This window comes from Tachypleus tridentatus, chromosome 1 (assembly GCF_004210375.1).
Source record: "Tachypleus tridentatus isolate NWPU-2018 chromosome 1, ASM421037v1, whole genome shotgun sequence".
Taxonomy (NCBI): Eukaryota; Metazoa; Arthropoda; class Merostomata; order Xiphosura; family Limulidae; genus Tachypleus; species Tachypleus tridentatus.
Window position 1 is genome coordinate 9693257 of NC_134825.1, and position 17586 is coordinate 9710842.

The window sequence follows — 17586 nt, forward strand, 5'->3', positions numbered from 1 at the left end:
TGTCTGACTTGATATTTGACGTTGAAAGACGCAAGACTGCTTCCATATGATCATCAGTCAGCTGATTGCGAGTTTTGTTTTTGTTCAGTTTCATATGCGAGAAAGCCTGTTTGCAGGAGTACGTGCTGCCAAACATGCTGGTGTGGACAAGTGCATTCTCTTTCAGATTAGCAAATGCATCAGGCAACGTTTTGTAGAAGTCAAGCAAACTGTTTTCTCGGTAAATAGCATGCAGTTCATCAGATGCCTGGAGTTCAGTAAGTTTGAGCTGATATTCTGCTGACAAGTCATCCACTGACACACTGAACGGATCAGCAAATTGTTTCATCAACAATCTGCATTGGTTAAAGTCATGAAACCGTGAGTTAAAGGATTGAATCAAGGTATCTAGCTTCCTAAAATAAACTTATGTGTCAATGTCCTGATTCTTTTGTAGCTGTGACTGTAAAGTGGGGAAGTGCACAAAGTTGCCTGATGCTGCTTGCTGCCGGAACAACTGCAACTTTGTCCTGAAAGCTGAGACGTGATTTGCAAGCTGACAGACAAGCTGATTTTTGCCTTGCAACTACAAATTAAGATCATTCAAGTGTTGTGTCATGTCGACCAGAAAGGTCAAATCAGCTTACCATGCTGGATCAATCATGGAAATCACTTCTGTGTCTTTGTTCTTGCTTCTGAGGAATTCTATAACCTCATCAACCAACTCCCAGAATCTTCTGAGCATCTTCCCTCGACTCAGCCAGCGTACTTCACAGTGATACACAAGGTCACCATAGTCTGAATCAATTTCTTCAAGAAGACTTAGAAACTGGCGGTGATTGAGCCCTCGTGATTTGATGAAATTAGTGGTTTTCGTTACTAATGCTATCAGTGCCTGAAAACCAAGTTCTTTACTGCACAGGTTCTGTTGATGAATAATACAGTGCAACTTCACCAACTGTCTGTTCTGCTTTAATCGACGCTTCATCAACAGTGCTACCAGCGGGCTACTTTCTCCGGTCATGGCTGGTGCTCCATCAGTTGTCACACTTACCAGTTTCGTGAAATCCAATGAAACACCACTACACAGTCGTACTGTCTCCTCGAATATAGCAGACCTAGTTGTCTGACCCTTCATGGAACCTATGCCGATTAGTTCCTCTGTGATATCAAACGATGACGACACACCACGAACAAAAACTAGTAGCTGTGCTGTTGAGCTGATGTCAGTCGACTCGTCTGCTGCCAAAGAAAAGTAGACAAAGTTGGCTGCTTTATTTGTAAGCTGCCTTGTCACATCTGCTGAGAGGTGTGAAATTTTTCGTTGAACTGTCATACGATTCAAAGCCACCATCTGTAGCTTGCAAACTGCTTCCAGATACAACTTTTCCGATGCAGTAATCATACATTGCTTGACAAAATCACCATCAGTGAACGGTCGGTCAGATTTCGCTATCATCAACAAAATATCTGCTGCACATGCTGCACCTAAATCTGCTGACTGCTTTGAGAAAACGTTCTGCTAGTGATTCAGCGACCGCCGCAGAGATTCAATTCGAGCTGTTCGTTTATCACCGACAACGTTGTGGAAATCTTTATGCTTCGACTCATGTCCAATTTATATTGGATACCTTCTGTTGTTGAACAAAACAGTATTTCGCATATGAAACTGCCGGTTTTCGTCGTCACTCTTCTTTTAAAATTAGCTGCCATTTTTGTTAGGAAATAATATCAAAATAAGGCTCGTAAGTAAATCTCAAAGAACAATTGGAACGCGTGAGATTTCGTAATTACGGAAATATTACGTCATTGCGCCAATGATTAAATGCCTTTGCATTAACAAGACTTGCTTATTAAATTTTCTTTATTGCTTGACATAAATATGGAACCATCCAGTATCTAATCTAATGTATATTCTTCTATAGCGCTTAATCTTCGCGCAGGCGCAAACTCTCTATGTTTGACTTTCCCGTTGAACATCGCGGGCCGGATATTGTGCACCACTGGTGTAAATATTATGCTAGAAAACAGAGACATAACATAGTTTTGTTTGTTTATACTACGAACTATAAATGTAATTTCGTTTGAGTCATATCTTATAAACCAGACACATGCAATGTTATTTCGCGTGAGTGTTATATCGTAGATTCAATGTGTAATGTAATTTCGTGTGTGTCTTATACCACATATTAAACATGTCATATAAGATCTTCCAGGTGTCATATTGCAAACTATGTATCTATTAAAATTTTCATGTGAAGACATTTGGTTCTTTTTACACACACACACAAAGGTTTTTATATTATAACTTTAAACTAAACACAACTGACCTCTAACGACAACTCTGTAGGAACAAAACCCTACAGTCTGTAACTCCGGATCAGTACTTTCACAGGTGTTGATGTACTCCCCAGGGGCCAGTTCATCCTTCAGGGTACACTCCACATCCAGATCTCCCCCGTCTCCTGCTATAAACCTGGGTTTCTTCACTTGAGCTACTGTACCCACGGCTACTAAAGTTTGATTGGTGCAATCCATTGGTTTAGGAGGATAGGCCTCTAGAGGGATGGACAAATATAATAGTCTTGAAATTTAAAAATAATTTTTTGTTAAATTAATGAAGTTATAAAATATCATCTTTGTTCATTTGTAAGAAATGACTCAGTTAATATTCAGGTATCAGTATAAGTAGTTTAATATTCAGTCATCAGTATAAGTAGTTTAATATTCAGTCATCAGTATAAGTAGTTTAATATTCAGGTATCAGTATAAGTAGTTTAATATTCAGGTATCAGTATAAGTAGTTTAATATTCAGTCATCAGTATAAGTAGTTTAATATTCAGTCATCAGTATAAGTAGTTTAATATTCAGGTATCAGTATAAGTAGTTTAATATTCAGTCATCAGTATAAGTAGTTTAATATTCAGTCATCAGTATAAGTAGTTTAATATTCAGTCATCAGTATATGTCAGCGTATCCCAAGCTTTCTCGGTTCATGGTGCCCTTAGTGTCTCAGCAATTTTCCGCGGTGCCCCTAGGCGAAAAGAAGATCCTAACAGTTTCGTTTATTAAGTATTAAATTGTTTGAACCTAATTAATAGCCGTTTCAAACAGTAATACACGTAAATTGAAAGCAAATTGAAAGTAAAAACAATATTTTTATTTCATTTTTAAATAATCACAATTACTAATGGGATGTGTGCACCTATTGGGCGATGCATAGCTTCTCAAACCTTGGAATTAAACTGGACTAATTTCCTGTTTCACATTAAATTTCGCGCGGTTCTTGTTTTTTATAACAGCAACCGCCAAAAACCGAGCTTCGCAGAGATATGACGTTGCAAATGGAATTAGGATTCGCTGAGGTTTAGCACTTGACAGCGATATTCATCTTTTACTGATATCCAAAACTCAGTTCCATGCTGTCAAACTTTCAGATGGAGCCTTAACCTTGAATGGGTCTGAGATCCATGCAAACCTCTCCATATCTTCTGGAAAGTAATTTTCGAACCAGTTACTGAGCTGTGTCAGGTGCTCCTCAGAAACAGATTTTAGTTCATGGGTCAAATCAACTTCATTGGATGTAACAAACTGCTGCAACAGGTGGAAACCGTCTTTACCACCATCTTCATTCATTTTTCTTCTCCATAGTAGTGACTGAACGTGCGTGTTGCTTCCTTGCAGAGAGGGATTCAACGCACTCAGTTTTTCTAAGAGATCGCACAGATATGTTAATTTTAACAAAAAATAAGTATCCAAGAGGTGTTTAGCACATTCGTGTTCTTTTTCTTCGAAATAAGAGTAGTTTCTATCGTAATTCGAACACAAGGGAGAGCCATCGCGAGCTACAGTGGTACAATAAAGATGTGTCCTCAGATCCCGTACAGTAGTACAACAAAGATGTGTTCTCAGATCCCGTATAGTAGTACAATAAAGATGTGTCCTCAGATCCCGTACAGTAGTACAACAAAGATGTGTTCTCAGATCCCGTATAGTAGTACAATAAAGATGTGTCCTCAGATCTCGTACAGTAGTACAACAAAGATGTGTCCTCAGATCCCGAACAGTAGTACAACAAAGATGTGTCCTCAGATCCCGAACAGTAGTACAACAAAGATGTGTCCTCAGATCCCGTATCTTCACACAGTTTTTTTTTTTAATCGTCGCCTTCTGTGGCCGTGTTTTATAAAGTTCATCATTTTCAACACACTTTTCAGGACTAAGTTCAATAGAGGACTCAGGTGCTTTATGTGGATTATGCAGTGTGTTCACAGTGCATCAGGAGCTTTGCTTCCTATGAGTGCCTGCAATCCTCCATAACAGCCGGGCGTAGAGCAAACACCATCGATACAGACGCCAACACACTTGGCCTGGCATGGCCAGGTGGTTAAGGCACTCAACTCGTAATCTAAGGGTCGTGGGTTCTAATCCTTGTCACACCAAACATGCTCGCCTTTTCAGCCGTGGGGGCGTTATAATGTGACGGTCAATCACACCATTCGTTGGTAAAAGAGTAACCCAAGAGTTGGCGATGGATGGTGATGACTAGTTGCCTTCCCTCTAGTCTTACACTGGTAAATTAGGGACGGCTAGCGCAGATAGCCCTCGTGTTACTTTGCGCGAAATTCAGAAACAAACCAAACTTTCTGGTAAAATAATCACGGAATTTACTAGCGGTGTTAGGATGATTGGTCTCTAAGTGGCGTTTTAGTTTACTTGGAAGCATGAACTCTGGAGCCAAATCATTGACACACTGTGGACACTCTTTATGATTGACATCAACTGAAATAACACCAACATAACTATCATCATGTTTCCAATATTTCCATTTCTTCACAACTTTGCCACTGGTCTGTGGTTCGCCAACTTTTTCTTCACTTCCACTTCAGGGGCATCCAGAAGTAGGTCGGGCCAGGAGGAAACCAATGTCCCTGAGCCCCTTTCTGAAGTCTTCATAAATTCGTGGTACATTCATGGGCGTATACAATTTTTTCTGGTGGGTGGAAGCCAAATGTGTTGATATTTACATTTTTTTCCCGCAGTACTAAAACATTTCCTTAAGTATTTTATGAAATTAGAATGCATTATTTTTATCCTATATTTCCCTGGTCTCCCTAATTGAAGCCGGATCTCAGGACTGTAGCCCCCTGTAGCCTGTAGTCAGGCCTGTTTCCACACTTCTTATTAATATTCAAACATCTTTCCATTTTTATGCACATGGAATAAAAGTCAACAAAATAATTCACTGAACTTCACTAGACCTCGAAGACACTTGGTCACAACACCCTTCAGTTATTTCGATTACTGACGGACCCAGAGAGTTGACAGGTATTTATATACAAAATCTAAAGAATGAGAAGGTTCGAGAAATTACTGGCTTAGCCGAAAGTACAAGTAAACAGAAACATGTCTAAAACATTTGTGAACGTCATTGAAAGGAATGCAGCGTGATTTAATGTTAAACTGTGAACAATATCAAACTAATAGTTCGCGCAGTGTCCGACAGACGTCGACATCGCTGTGTTTTCTCAAAAAATTTAAATATCCGTCAGCGCCCATGTGAGTTCGAAGCGGCGCACAGTTTGGAAACCACTGGTATAACCAGTTTAATATATACAGTTATCAGTATAAATAGCTTAATAATCAGTTATCAGTAGTGATTAGTATAGTCTTCACATTTCAGTAATGAACACTAATGAACAATTTAATATTCAATTACTGACAGTACATGCTAAAGATAAATTCTCACTAGTGACTTGTTTGAAGGTTCATACCATTGTTCCAATAGATGACCAGCACCGAACTTTCGACACAGTAATAAGGAACAGAGATAGAATATTCACTAGTTTGTGGTTTATTGTAGTATTTAACTTGTCTTATTTAGATGTAGACTTAAAACGTTCTAAGTCAGAAATATAGAGATATTTCTGTATTTCCAATAAAACCAGTTTTTGTGACTTCGTACTGTATAACGTTATTAAACTTACATTTAATTCGTGGAAACAGTATTTAAATATCTTCCAGTTCAAAACGTGTTTCATATAGCACTTTCTACTTAAAGAATTGTCGTAACGTTTTATTAGAAGACCAACCACTTCAAGTGTCATTGGAAGACGAAACACTTGAAAACGGACTTTAAACTAATGCTAGAATGCCACATAGGTACCACACGTTTATTACACTGCTAATTTTCTAAAGTCTTATTTTAACACAAATTACTCTAACGACTCTGTAATGCAACAAATTTCACAACCATAGCTGGTAATGATGAAAAATGAACAGTGTTTATGTGAACACTTACTTAAACACTTTGGAGTCTGGGTGACATTCCATTGTAAGTGAGACAGGCATATTCTCGATATTAACTTTGACTGGCTGACCGGTACGACGTATCCACTGTCACAGTGAAGACTACAAACTGACCCGGAGGTCAGGTCACCATAATCTCCGGGAGTACATTGGAAGGATCCATGATTCACTTTCGGTGGGCGGTTACATTGTGGCGCTGAAAAAAGAAATACCACGTATATAAACTCCACCCAGTCTCATGAATCTAATGGACTTGTATCTAACCTATAAATCTAACATATAAATCCCAGGTCCGAGTCTCTTTGATCCGTTTAGTTTTGTGGTGATGATGACACGACTGTATCTGAAAGTAGGATACAATTTAGATAAATATGATTATTAGATGTTTATTTTATAAGTTATGCACTATTTACTAGTCACGTTACTCACGTGTAATGTATGTATAAATGTTTAGGGTTAAACCTGTAAAAGGCCCGGCATGGCCAAGCGTGTTAAGGCGTGCGACTCGTAATCTGAGGGTCGCGGGTTCGCATCCCCATCGCGCCAAACATGCTCGCCGTTTTAGCCGTGAGGGCGTTATAATGTTCCATTCAATCCCACTATTCGTTGGTAAAAAGAGTAGCCCAAGAACTGGCGATGGGTGGTGATGACTAGTTGCCTTCCCTCTAGTCTTACACTGCTAAATTAGGGACGGGTAGCACAGATAGCCCTCGAGTAGCTTTGTGCGAAATTCAAAAAACAAAAAACAAACAATAAACCTGTAAAATTAGTTATTCGTGCTGACAACAAACAAATGGCGAGTTAGATATTCAGTATTGTTTTAACCAAATGTCAGACAACGATAGATTTCTAATCCTCCATCTAATAACACATTGGTTTTGATGTACCCTAACATTACGTACATTATTAGAGTTCTAAGATAAAAGTATGACGTCAAGAGTATCCTTGCAACACAGACATTTCTCTCCGAGATTAACACTTGAGAAATAAACCAGCCAGAGTCCAGATGTTAAACGCCTATAGTAACAGTTAAACTATATGTTTTCCTAACACCATCAAAGATATTAATAGTTGGAAATAGATTAAGTTTGATCTTCAAATGTTACTTTGCGAAAGACAACAGATTTACCTTCCACTACTATTTTGTAAAAACAAACCCCATTGGTCAAGAGTTCGGGATCAATAGCTTCGCACGTGTTGATGTACTCTCCAGGTTCTAGTTCACCCTCCAGAGTACACTCTACATCCAGATCTCTCCGTCTTCTGCTATAAACCTGGGTTTCTTTATCCGAGCCACTCTTCCTTCACTCATCAGGGTTTGGTTGGTGCAGTCTACAGGTTTTGGTGGGTAAGATCCTGGGTCAAACGAAAATAAAATTATATATATATATATATCAGTTCCATGTGTATAAAGTTTTGTTCTTATATATTATTCAGAATACTGTCCACAGTTGTGATGTTCTCATCGAATCACATAAAGCGTAACAAAACGCACTTTATAACGTTAAGAAAAATCATTACCAGACATGTAAAAGAAACTCACTCCAACATTCGGGCACTTTCGTAATATCCCACTTCAAATCTGACAAACAAAACCTTCTTGCGATTTTTGACTGACTTGTTGGAATGACAAAGCCCTCTTCACAAACGTAGGTACAAACGGTTCCAACTGTTAAATCACCAGATTTTCCAGGTGAACACTTAACGAATCCGTGATCCACTGTCGGCGGTGTATCACACTTCGGTCCTGAAAGTAACAAAACATCACAACATCAGATGGCAGCACTTATCAGAAATATTTAATTATTATTCCTGTATTATTTGAAAGATAAATTTGATAAAACACAGAAAATACTTAATTTCGTTTCAGCTATATTTTATAAACCACACACACGCACTGTTACTTCGCATGAGTGTTATATCGTAGGTTCGATGTGTAATGTAATTTCGTGTGTGTTTATACCACACATTAAACATGTCATACATGGTCTTCCAGATTGCATACTACAAACTATATATCTATGTATTAAAATTTTCAATGAAGACATTTGGTACTTTTTACACACGCACACACAATAAAGATTTTTTATATTATAACTTTAAACTAAACACAGCTGACCTATAACGACAACTCTGTAGGAACAAAACCCCACAGTATGTAACTCCGGATCAGTACTTTCACAGGTGTTGATATACTCCCCAGGGGCCAGTTCATCCCTCAGGGTACACTCCACATCCAGATCTCTCCCGTCTCCTGCTATGAACCTGGGTTTCTTCACTTGAGCTACTGTACCCACGGCTACTAAAGTTTGATTGGTGCAATCCAGTGGTTTAGGAGGATAGGCCTCTAGAGGGATGGACAAATATAATAGTCTTAAAATTTAAAAATAATTTTTTGTTAAAGTAATGAAGTTAAAAAATATCATCTTTGTTCATTTGTAAAAAATGACTCAGTTAATATTCTGTTATGAGGGTCACTATTGTAATATTTAGTTATCGGTATTACTAATTTAATATACAGTTATCAGTACCACTAGTTTAATATTCAGTTGTCGGTATTATTAGTTTAATATTCAGTTATCAGTACCACTAGTTTAATGTACAGTTATCAGAACCACTAGTTTGATATACACTCATCAGTACCACTAGTTTAATATACAGTTATAAGTACCACTAGTTTAATGTACAGTTATCAGTACCACTAGTTTAATGTACAGTTATCAGTACCACTAGTTTAATGTACAGTTATCAGTACCACTAGTTTAATATACAGTTATCAGTACCACTAATTTGATATACACTCATCAGTACCACTAGTTTAATATACACTCATCAGTACCACTAGTTTAATATACAGTCATCAGTACCACTAGTTTAATGTACAGTTACCAGTACCACCAGTTTAATATTCAGTTATCAGTACCATTAGATTGATATACAGTCATCAGTACCACACGTTTAATGTACAGTTATCAGAACCACTAGTTTAATATTCAGTTATCGGTACCAATAGTTTAATATACAGTCATCAGTACCACTAGTTAAATATACAGTTATCAGTACCACTAGTTTGATATACACTCATCAGTACCACTAGTTTAATATACAGTCATCAGTACCACTAGTTTAATGTACAGTTACCAGTACCACCAGTTTAATATTCAGTTATCAGTACCATTAGATTGATATACAGTCATCAGTACTACAAGTTTAATGTACAGTTATCAGAACCACTAGTTTAATATTCAGTTATCGGTACCAATAGTTTAATATACAGTCATCAGTACCACTAGTTTAATGTACAGTTATCAGTACCACTAGTTTAATATACAGTTATCAGTACCACTAGTTTGATATACACTCATCAGTACCACTAATTTAATATACAGTTATGGTATAAAGAGATTAATTTTCATTTATCAGTATAACTCATTTAATATTCAGTTTAATATCTCGTTATCGGTATTACTGGCACTATGTAACACAAATTTTGTTCCTGGATAGTTTGTGTTATTTATTAACTGCTTATGTTGTAAAAGTACACAAAATGACCATTATTCCCTTCAAACTTTGCTTTTGTAACCTGGATAATGAAATACAGAAATTAACATATTTTATATTTACAAACGGGCAAATTTGCACATTTTCATTCACATAATGTCTTAATAAAACGACATATGAATCAAGCTTTACATGTATTTATACTGAAGTTATACAAAAATGAACAAAAATGTTTAGAAGTGAGTAGTTTTTCGAGATTTGCGACTGTAATGTATATCACTTTCAAGTATCATCTCCCAAATACAGTCTTCCATCATGTTTTCGATATACGCTCCTTGGTAGCGGCGTTCAAAGTCCAGTATATCTTAGCGGAAGTGCTCGCCTTGCTCCTCTGAGTATGCTCCCATATTCTCCTTGAATTTATGAAGATAAGCGTCAAGGATATGGGCTTTCAGGGACATCCTGCAGCCCATTTTGCCGTAGTTCTTCATCAGAGCTTCAACCAGTTCCACATAATATTTGGCCTTGTGATTGCCCAAGGATTCCCAAACCTCTGCGACAAAGATGCTCCAAGCGTTTTTCCTTCCTACTGAGTTTCTTGGGAAATTCTGTGCACTCCAGGATCTTATTTATTTGTGGTCCAACGAAGACACCAGCTTTGATCTTTGCCTCAGATAGCTCAGGGAAGAAGTCTCGAAGGTACTTGAAGTCATCAGACTCCTTATCAAGAGCTGTGACATCTTGTTTCATAAGATCCAATTTTATGTGCAATGATGGGAACAACACTTTCTGAAGGCCCACTAGTGGCTCACACTTGACATTGTGCCTCCCCACAAAGAACTCGGTCCGTTGTGGCCAGTGCTTCCCGTTGTAGTGCGCTGCGATGTCCCTGCTTCCCCAAAGGCAGAGATAACAGGAAAACCTGGTAAAGCCTCCTTGGAGGCCCATTAGGAATTACACCATTTTGAAGTCTTCGATAACCTCCCAGCCATACTCATCATACTTCGAGGCTTCTAGCAAGGTCTTGACGATGTTGTATCCCTCTTTGAACTTATTCCTGTTATGGAGCGGCCCAGCTTTGAGGCTCCAGTGAAGAAATAGAGGTAATGATAAGCTAATCCCATGAAGTGAAGAATGCTATTGGTATATTATACCATCCAGTCACTTACCCGTTATAAGTACCATTGAGGCTTCTGAATGAGCTATCACTGAAAAGGCGCCACTCGTTCGGGTTAGAGGCCATTCCAATTGCCTCGCAAGGACCGGATACATTGTGGCAAAAGCAGAGCCCATCTTGATGTATGAAGAAGCTTGAAAAATGTAGATGACGCTTCCTCTGACTGGCGACGTGCACACTTTATCTAACAATCCCACTCCTTGAGCCTAGAGTAGGAAGCTCGGCATTCGACTTTGTTAGATCAAGATTTCTGATGAAGTCATTGAGGTCTCTTTGGTTGAAGTAGTATGGGTTTCTCTCACCAGCTGCACCTCTGATATTGTAATCTGGATCTTCAACGTCTACCTCCTCTTCTGATTTGCTGCTCTCTTCTGCGTCTGAAAATGCTTGCAGCTTCTTGATGCCATATCTGATAAAATCAGATAGGTCTATGTGTTTACTTAGGCAGCTAGAATTAAACTGTAGTGGTGAGCCTCTGTATATATTACCTTGGAAAGTTCTAGAAAATTTTAAATGGTTCTTGAAAATTCTTGAAAGTTCTACAACATTCTAGAAAGTTCTTGAAAATTCTTGTAAGTTCGAGAAACTTCTCTATCAATTACGCAGCACTGAATTTTCCTGAAATGTTCTGGAAAATGGGTAAATTTGAAAATTTAATTACCTGGGTCACAAAAGCAAAGTTTGAAGAGAAAATAGGTCTTTTACATTTACTTTAGGCATAAGTAATTGGGAAACAACACTTTCTGTCCAGGAACAAGAAAAAGTAAAATTGTTGTTACATAGTGTTGTTTAATATCCAGTTATTAGTATAACTAATTTAATATTCAGTTATCGGTATAACTAGTTTAATATTGAGTTACCAGTACAAGTAGTTTAATATACAATTATCAGTATAACTAGTTTAATATTGAGTTACCAGTACAAGTAGTTTAATATACAATTATCAGTATAACTAGTTTAATATTCAATTACCGGTGCAACGTGTTTAATGTTGAGTTATCAGTATAACTAGTATAATATTCAGTTATCAGTATAACTAGTTTAATATTCAGCTATCAGTATAACTAGTTTAATATTCAGTTATCAGTATAACTAGTTTAATATTCAGTTATCAGTATAACTAGTTTAATATTCAGCTATCAGTATAACTAGTTTAATATTCAGTTATCAGTATAACTAGTTTAATATTCAGTTATCAGTATAACTAGTTAATATTCAGTTATCAGTATAACTAGTTAATATTCTGTTATCAGTAGTGATTAATATACTCTTCACTTTTTAGTAATGACTCATTTATTGAACACTAATTAACAATTTAATATTCAATTAATGACAATACTTGCTTCAGTCAAGTTCTCACTAATGACTTGATTGAATGTTCACGCCTGTGTTGGACATTTACAAGTGAAGGAAACCATGATCTAGAATTATCACACGAAGGTTTCAATAAACCATTGTTCCAATAGATGATCTACACCGAAGTTTCGACACAGTAATAAGGAACAGAGATAGAATATTCACTAGTTTGTGGTTTATTGTAGTTTTTAACTTCTCTTATTTAGATGTAGATTTAAAACGTTCCAAATGAGAAATACAGATATTTCTATATTTCCAATAAAAACAGTTTTTATGACCTCGTAACGTATAACGTTATTAAACTTACATTTAATCCGTCCAAGTAGTACGTAAAATATTTTCTCAACCCAAATGAGCAGTTTTTGCAAACATATTTCTCTACAAGTGGGTTTTCTCGACATCACTGAATATTTAAACTTCATTAAGACGTGTTTCATATAACACTTTCTACTTAAAGAATTGTCGTAACGTTTTATTAGAAGGCCAACCACTTCAAGTGTCATTGGAAGACGAAACACTTGAAAACGAACTTTAAACTAATGCTAGAATGCCACATAGGTACACACGTTTATTACACTGCTAATTTTCTAAAGTCTTATTTTAACACAAATTACTCTAACGACTCTGTAATGCAACAAATTTCACAACCATAGCTGGTAATGATAAAAAATGAACAGTGTTTATGTCAACACTTACTTAAACACTTTGGAGTCTGGGTGACATTCCATTGTAAGTGAGACAGGCATATTCTCGATATTAACTTTGACTGGCTGACCGGTACGACGTATCCACTGTCACAGTGAAGACTACAAACTGACCCGGAGGTCAGGTCACCATAATCTCCGGGAGTACACTGGAAGGATCCATGATTCACTTTCGGTGGGCGGTTACATTGTGGCGCTGAAAAAGAAATACCAGGTATATAAACTCCACCCAGTCTCATGAATCTAACGGACTTGTATCTAACCTATAAATCTAACATATAAATCCCAGGTCCGAGTCTCTTTGATCCGTTTAGTTTTGTGATGATGACACGACTGTATCTGAAAGTAGGATACAATTTAGATAAATATGATTATTAGATGTTTATTTTATAAGTTACGCACTATTTACTGGTCACGTTACTCAGGGGTAATGTATGTGTAAATGTTTAGGGTTAAACCTGTCAAATTAGTTATTCGTGCTGACAACAAACAAATGGTGAGTTAGATATTCAGTATTGTTTTAACCAAGTGTCAGAAAACGATAGATTTCTAATCGTCCATCTAATAACACATTGGTTTTGATGTACCCTAACATTACGTACATTATTAGAATTTTAAGATAAAATTATGACGTCAAGAGTATCCTAGCAACACAGACATTTCTCTCCGAGATTAACACTTGAGAAATAAACCAGCCAGAGTCCAGATGTTAAATGCCTATAGTAACAGTTAAACTATATGTTATCCTAACACCATCAAAGATATTAATAGTTGGAAATAGATTAAATAATTCAATTTGATCTTCAAATGTTACATTGCGAAAGACAACCATATTTACCATCCACTACTATTTTGTAAAAACAAACCCCATTGGTCAAGAGTTCGGGATCAACAGCTTCGCACGTGTTGATGTACTCTCCAGGTTCTAGCTCACCCTCCAGAGTACACTCTACATCCAGATCTCTCCCGTCTTCTGCTATAAACCTGGGTTTCTTTATCCGAGCCACTCTTCCTTCGCTCATCAGGGTTTGGTTGGTGCAGTCTACAGGTTTTGGTGGGTAAGATCCTGGGTCAAACGAAAATAAAATTATATATATATATATATCAGTTCCATGTGTATAAAGTTTTGTTCTTATATATTATTCAGAATACTGTCCACAGTTGTGATGTTCTCATCGAATCACATAAAGCGTAACAAAACGCACTTTATAACGTTAAGAAAAATCATTACCAGACATGTAAAAGAAACTCACTCCAACATTCGGGCACTTTCGTAATATCCCACTTCAAATCTGACAAACAAAACCTTCTTGCGATTTTTGACTGACTTGTTGGAATGACAAACCCTCTTCACAAACGTAGGTACAAACGGTTCCAACTGTTAAATCACCAGATTTTCCAGGTGAACACTGAACGAATCCGTGATCCACTGTCGGCGGTGTATCACACTTCGGTCCTGAAAGTAACAAAACATCACAACATCAGATGGCAGCATTTATCAGAAATATTTAATTATTATTCCTGTATTATTTGAAAGATAAATTTGATAAAACACAGAAAATACTTAATTTCGTTTCAGCTATATTTTATAAACCACACACACGCACTGTTACTTCGCATGAGTGTTATATCGTAGGTTCGATGTGTAATGTAATTTCGTGTGTGTTTATACCACACATTAAACATGTCATACATGGTCTTCCAGATTGCATACTACAAACTATATATCTATGTATTAAAATTTTCAATGAAGACATTTGGTACTTTTTACACACGCACACACAATAAAGATTTTTTATATTATAACTTTAAACTAAACACAGCTGACCTATAACGACAACTCTGTAGGAACAAAACCCCACAGTATGTAACTCCGGATCAGTACTTTCACAGGTGTTGATATACTCCCCAGGGGCCAGTTCATCCCTCAGGGTACACTCCACATCCAGATCTCTCCCGTCTCCTGCTATAAATCTGGGTTTCTTCACTTGAGCTACTGTACCCACGGCTACTAAAGTTTGATTGGTGCAATCCAGTGGTTTAGGAGGATAGGCCTCTAGAGGGATGGACAAATATAATAGTCTTAAAATTTAAAAATAATTTTTTGTTAAAGTAATGAAGTTAAAAAATATCATCTTTGTTCATTTGTAAAAAATGACTCAGTTAATATTCTGTTATGAGGGTCACTATTGTAATATTTAGTTATCGGTATTACTAGTTTAATATACAGTTATCAGTACCACTAGTTTAATGTACAGTTATCAGTACCATTAGTTTGATATACAGTCATCAGTACTACTAGTTTAATGTACAGTTATCAGAACCACTAGTTTAATATTCAGTTATCGGTACCAGTAGTTTAATATACAGTCATCAGTACCACTAGTTTAATGTACGGTTATCAGTACCACTAGTTTAATGTACAGTTATCAGTACCACTAATTTGATATACACTCATCAGTACCACTACTTTAATTTACAGTTATCAGAACCACTAGTTTAATATTCAGTTATCGGTACCAATAGTTTAATATACAGTCATCAGTACCACTAGTTTAATATACAGTTATCAGTACCACTAGTTTGATATACACTCATCAGTACCACTAATTTAATATACAGTTATGGTATAACTAGATTAATTTTCATTTATCAGCATAACTCATTTAATATTCAGTTTAATATTCCGTTATCGGTATCACTGGCACTATATAGCACAAGTTTTTTCCTGGATGGTATGTGTTATTTCTTAATTGCTTATGTTGTAAAAGTACACAAAATGACCATTATTTCCTTCAAACTTTGCTTCTGTAACCTGGATAATGAAATTCAGAAATTGACCTATTTTATATGTAAAAACGAGCAAATTTGCACATTTTCATTCACATAATGTCTTAATATAATGACATATGAATAAAGATTTACATGTATTTATACTGAAGTTATAAAAATATGAACAAAAATGTTTAGAAGTGAGTAGTTTTTCGAAATTTGCGACTGTAATGTATATCACTTTCACGTATCATCTCCCAAATATAGTCTTCCATCATGTTTTCGATATACGCTCCTTGGTAGCGGCGTTCAAAGTCCAGTATATCTTAGCGGAAGTGCTCGCCTTGCTCCTCTGAGTATGCTCCCATATTCTCCTCAAATTTATCAAAATAAGCGTCAAGGATATGGACTTTCAGGGACATCTTGCAACCCATTTTGCCGTAGTTCTTCATCAGAGCTTCAACCAGTTCCACATAATATTTGGCCTTGTGATTGTCCAAGGATTCCAGAATCACTGCGACAAAGATGCTCCAAGCGTTTTTCCTTCCTACTGAGTTTCTTGGGAAATTCTGTGCACTCCAGGATCTTATTTATTTGTGGTCCAACGATGACACCAGCTTTGATCTTTGCCTCAGATAGCTTAGGGAAGAAGTCTCAAAGGTACTTGAAGTCTGCAGACTCCTTATCAAGAGCTGTGACATCTTGTTTCATAAGATCCAATTTTATGTGCAATGATGGGAACAACACTTTCTGAAGGCCCACTAGTGGCTCACACTTGACATTGTGCCTCCCCACAAAGAACTCGGTCCGTTGTGGCCAGTGCTTCCCGTTGTAGTGCGCTGCGATGTCCCTGCTTCCCCAAAGGCAGAGATAACAGGAAAACCTGGTAAAGCCTCCTTGGAAACCCATTAGGAATTACACCATTTTGAAGTCTTCGATAACCTCCACGCCATACTCATCATACTTCGAGGCTTCTAGCAAGGTCTTGACGATGTTGTATTCCTCTTTGAACTTATTCCCGTTATGGAGCGGCACAGCTTTGAGGCTTCTGAATGAGCTATCACTGAAAAGGCGCCACTCGTTCGGGTTAGAGGCCATTCCAATTGCCTCGCAAGGACCGGAAACATTGTGGCAGAAGCAGAGCCCATCTTGATGCATGAAGAAGCTTGAAAAATGTAGATGACGCTTCCTCTGACTGGCGACGTGCACACTTTATCTAACAATCCCACTCCTGGAGTCTAGAGTAGGAAGCTCGGCATTCGACTTTGTTAGATCAAGATTTCTCATGAAGTCATTGAGATCTCTTTAGTTGGAGTAGTATGGGTTTCTCTCACCAGCTGCACCTCTGATATTGTAATCTGGATCTTCAACGTCTACCTCCTCTTCTGATTTGCTGCTCTCTTCTGCGTCTGAGAATGCTTGCAGCTTCTTGATGCCATATCTGATAAAATCAGATAGGTCTATGTGTTTACTTAGGCAGCTAGAATTAAACTGTAGTGGTGAGCCGCTGTATGTATTACGTTGGAAAGTTCTAGAAAATTTTAAATGGTTCTTGAAAATTCTTGTAAGGTCGAGAAAATTCTCTATCAATTACGCAGCACTGAATTTTCCTGAAATGTTCTGGAAAATGGGTAAATTTGAAAATTTCATTACCTGGGTCACAAAAGCAAAGTTTGAAGAGAAAATAGGTTTTTTACATTTACTTTAGGCATAAGTAATTGGGAAACAACACTTTCTGTCCAGGAACAAGAAAAAGTAAAAATGTTGTTACATGGTGTAGTTTAATA

General features: G+C 37.1%; 2 protein-coding genes across 2 annotated transcripts in view; both read right to left on the reverse strand.

Annotated features, from left to right (window-relative positions):
- Positions 1-14049, reverse strand: part of LOC143223934 (uncharacterized) — a 159469-nt gene extending 145420 nt beyond the window's left edge. Inside the window, exons 1-6 of the mRNA XM_076452435.1 lie at positions 13866-14049; positions 13020-13223; positions 8409-8636; positions 7833-8036; positions 6282-6485; positions 2310-2537 (exon numbers count right to left, since the gene is read on the reverse strand). Coding sequence (XP_076308550.1) covers positions 2310-2537; positions 6282-6485; positions 7833-8036; positions 8409-8636; positions 13020-13223; positions 13866-14049 — 1252 coding nt within the window. The remainder of the gene's footprint in view (positions 1-2309; positions 2538-6281; positions 6486-7832; positions 8037-8408; positions 8637-13019; positions 13224-13865) is intronic.
- The window catches only part of LOC143224032 (sushi, von Willebrand factor type A, EGF and pentraxin domain-containing protein 1-like), a 102828-nt gene continuing 99197 nt past the window's right edge, over positions 13956-17586 (reverse strand). Inside the window, exons 35-37 of the mRNA XM_076452529.1 lie at positions 14856-15083; positions 14281-14483; positions 13956-14093 (exon numbers count right to left, since the gene is read on the reverse strand). Coding sequence (XP_076308644.1) covers positions 14314-14483; positions 14856-15083 — 398 coding nt within the window. The 3' untranslated portion in view covers positions 13956-14093; positions 14281-14313. The remainder of the gene's footprint in view (positions 14094-14280; positions 14484-14855; positions 15084-17586) is intronic.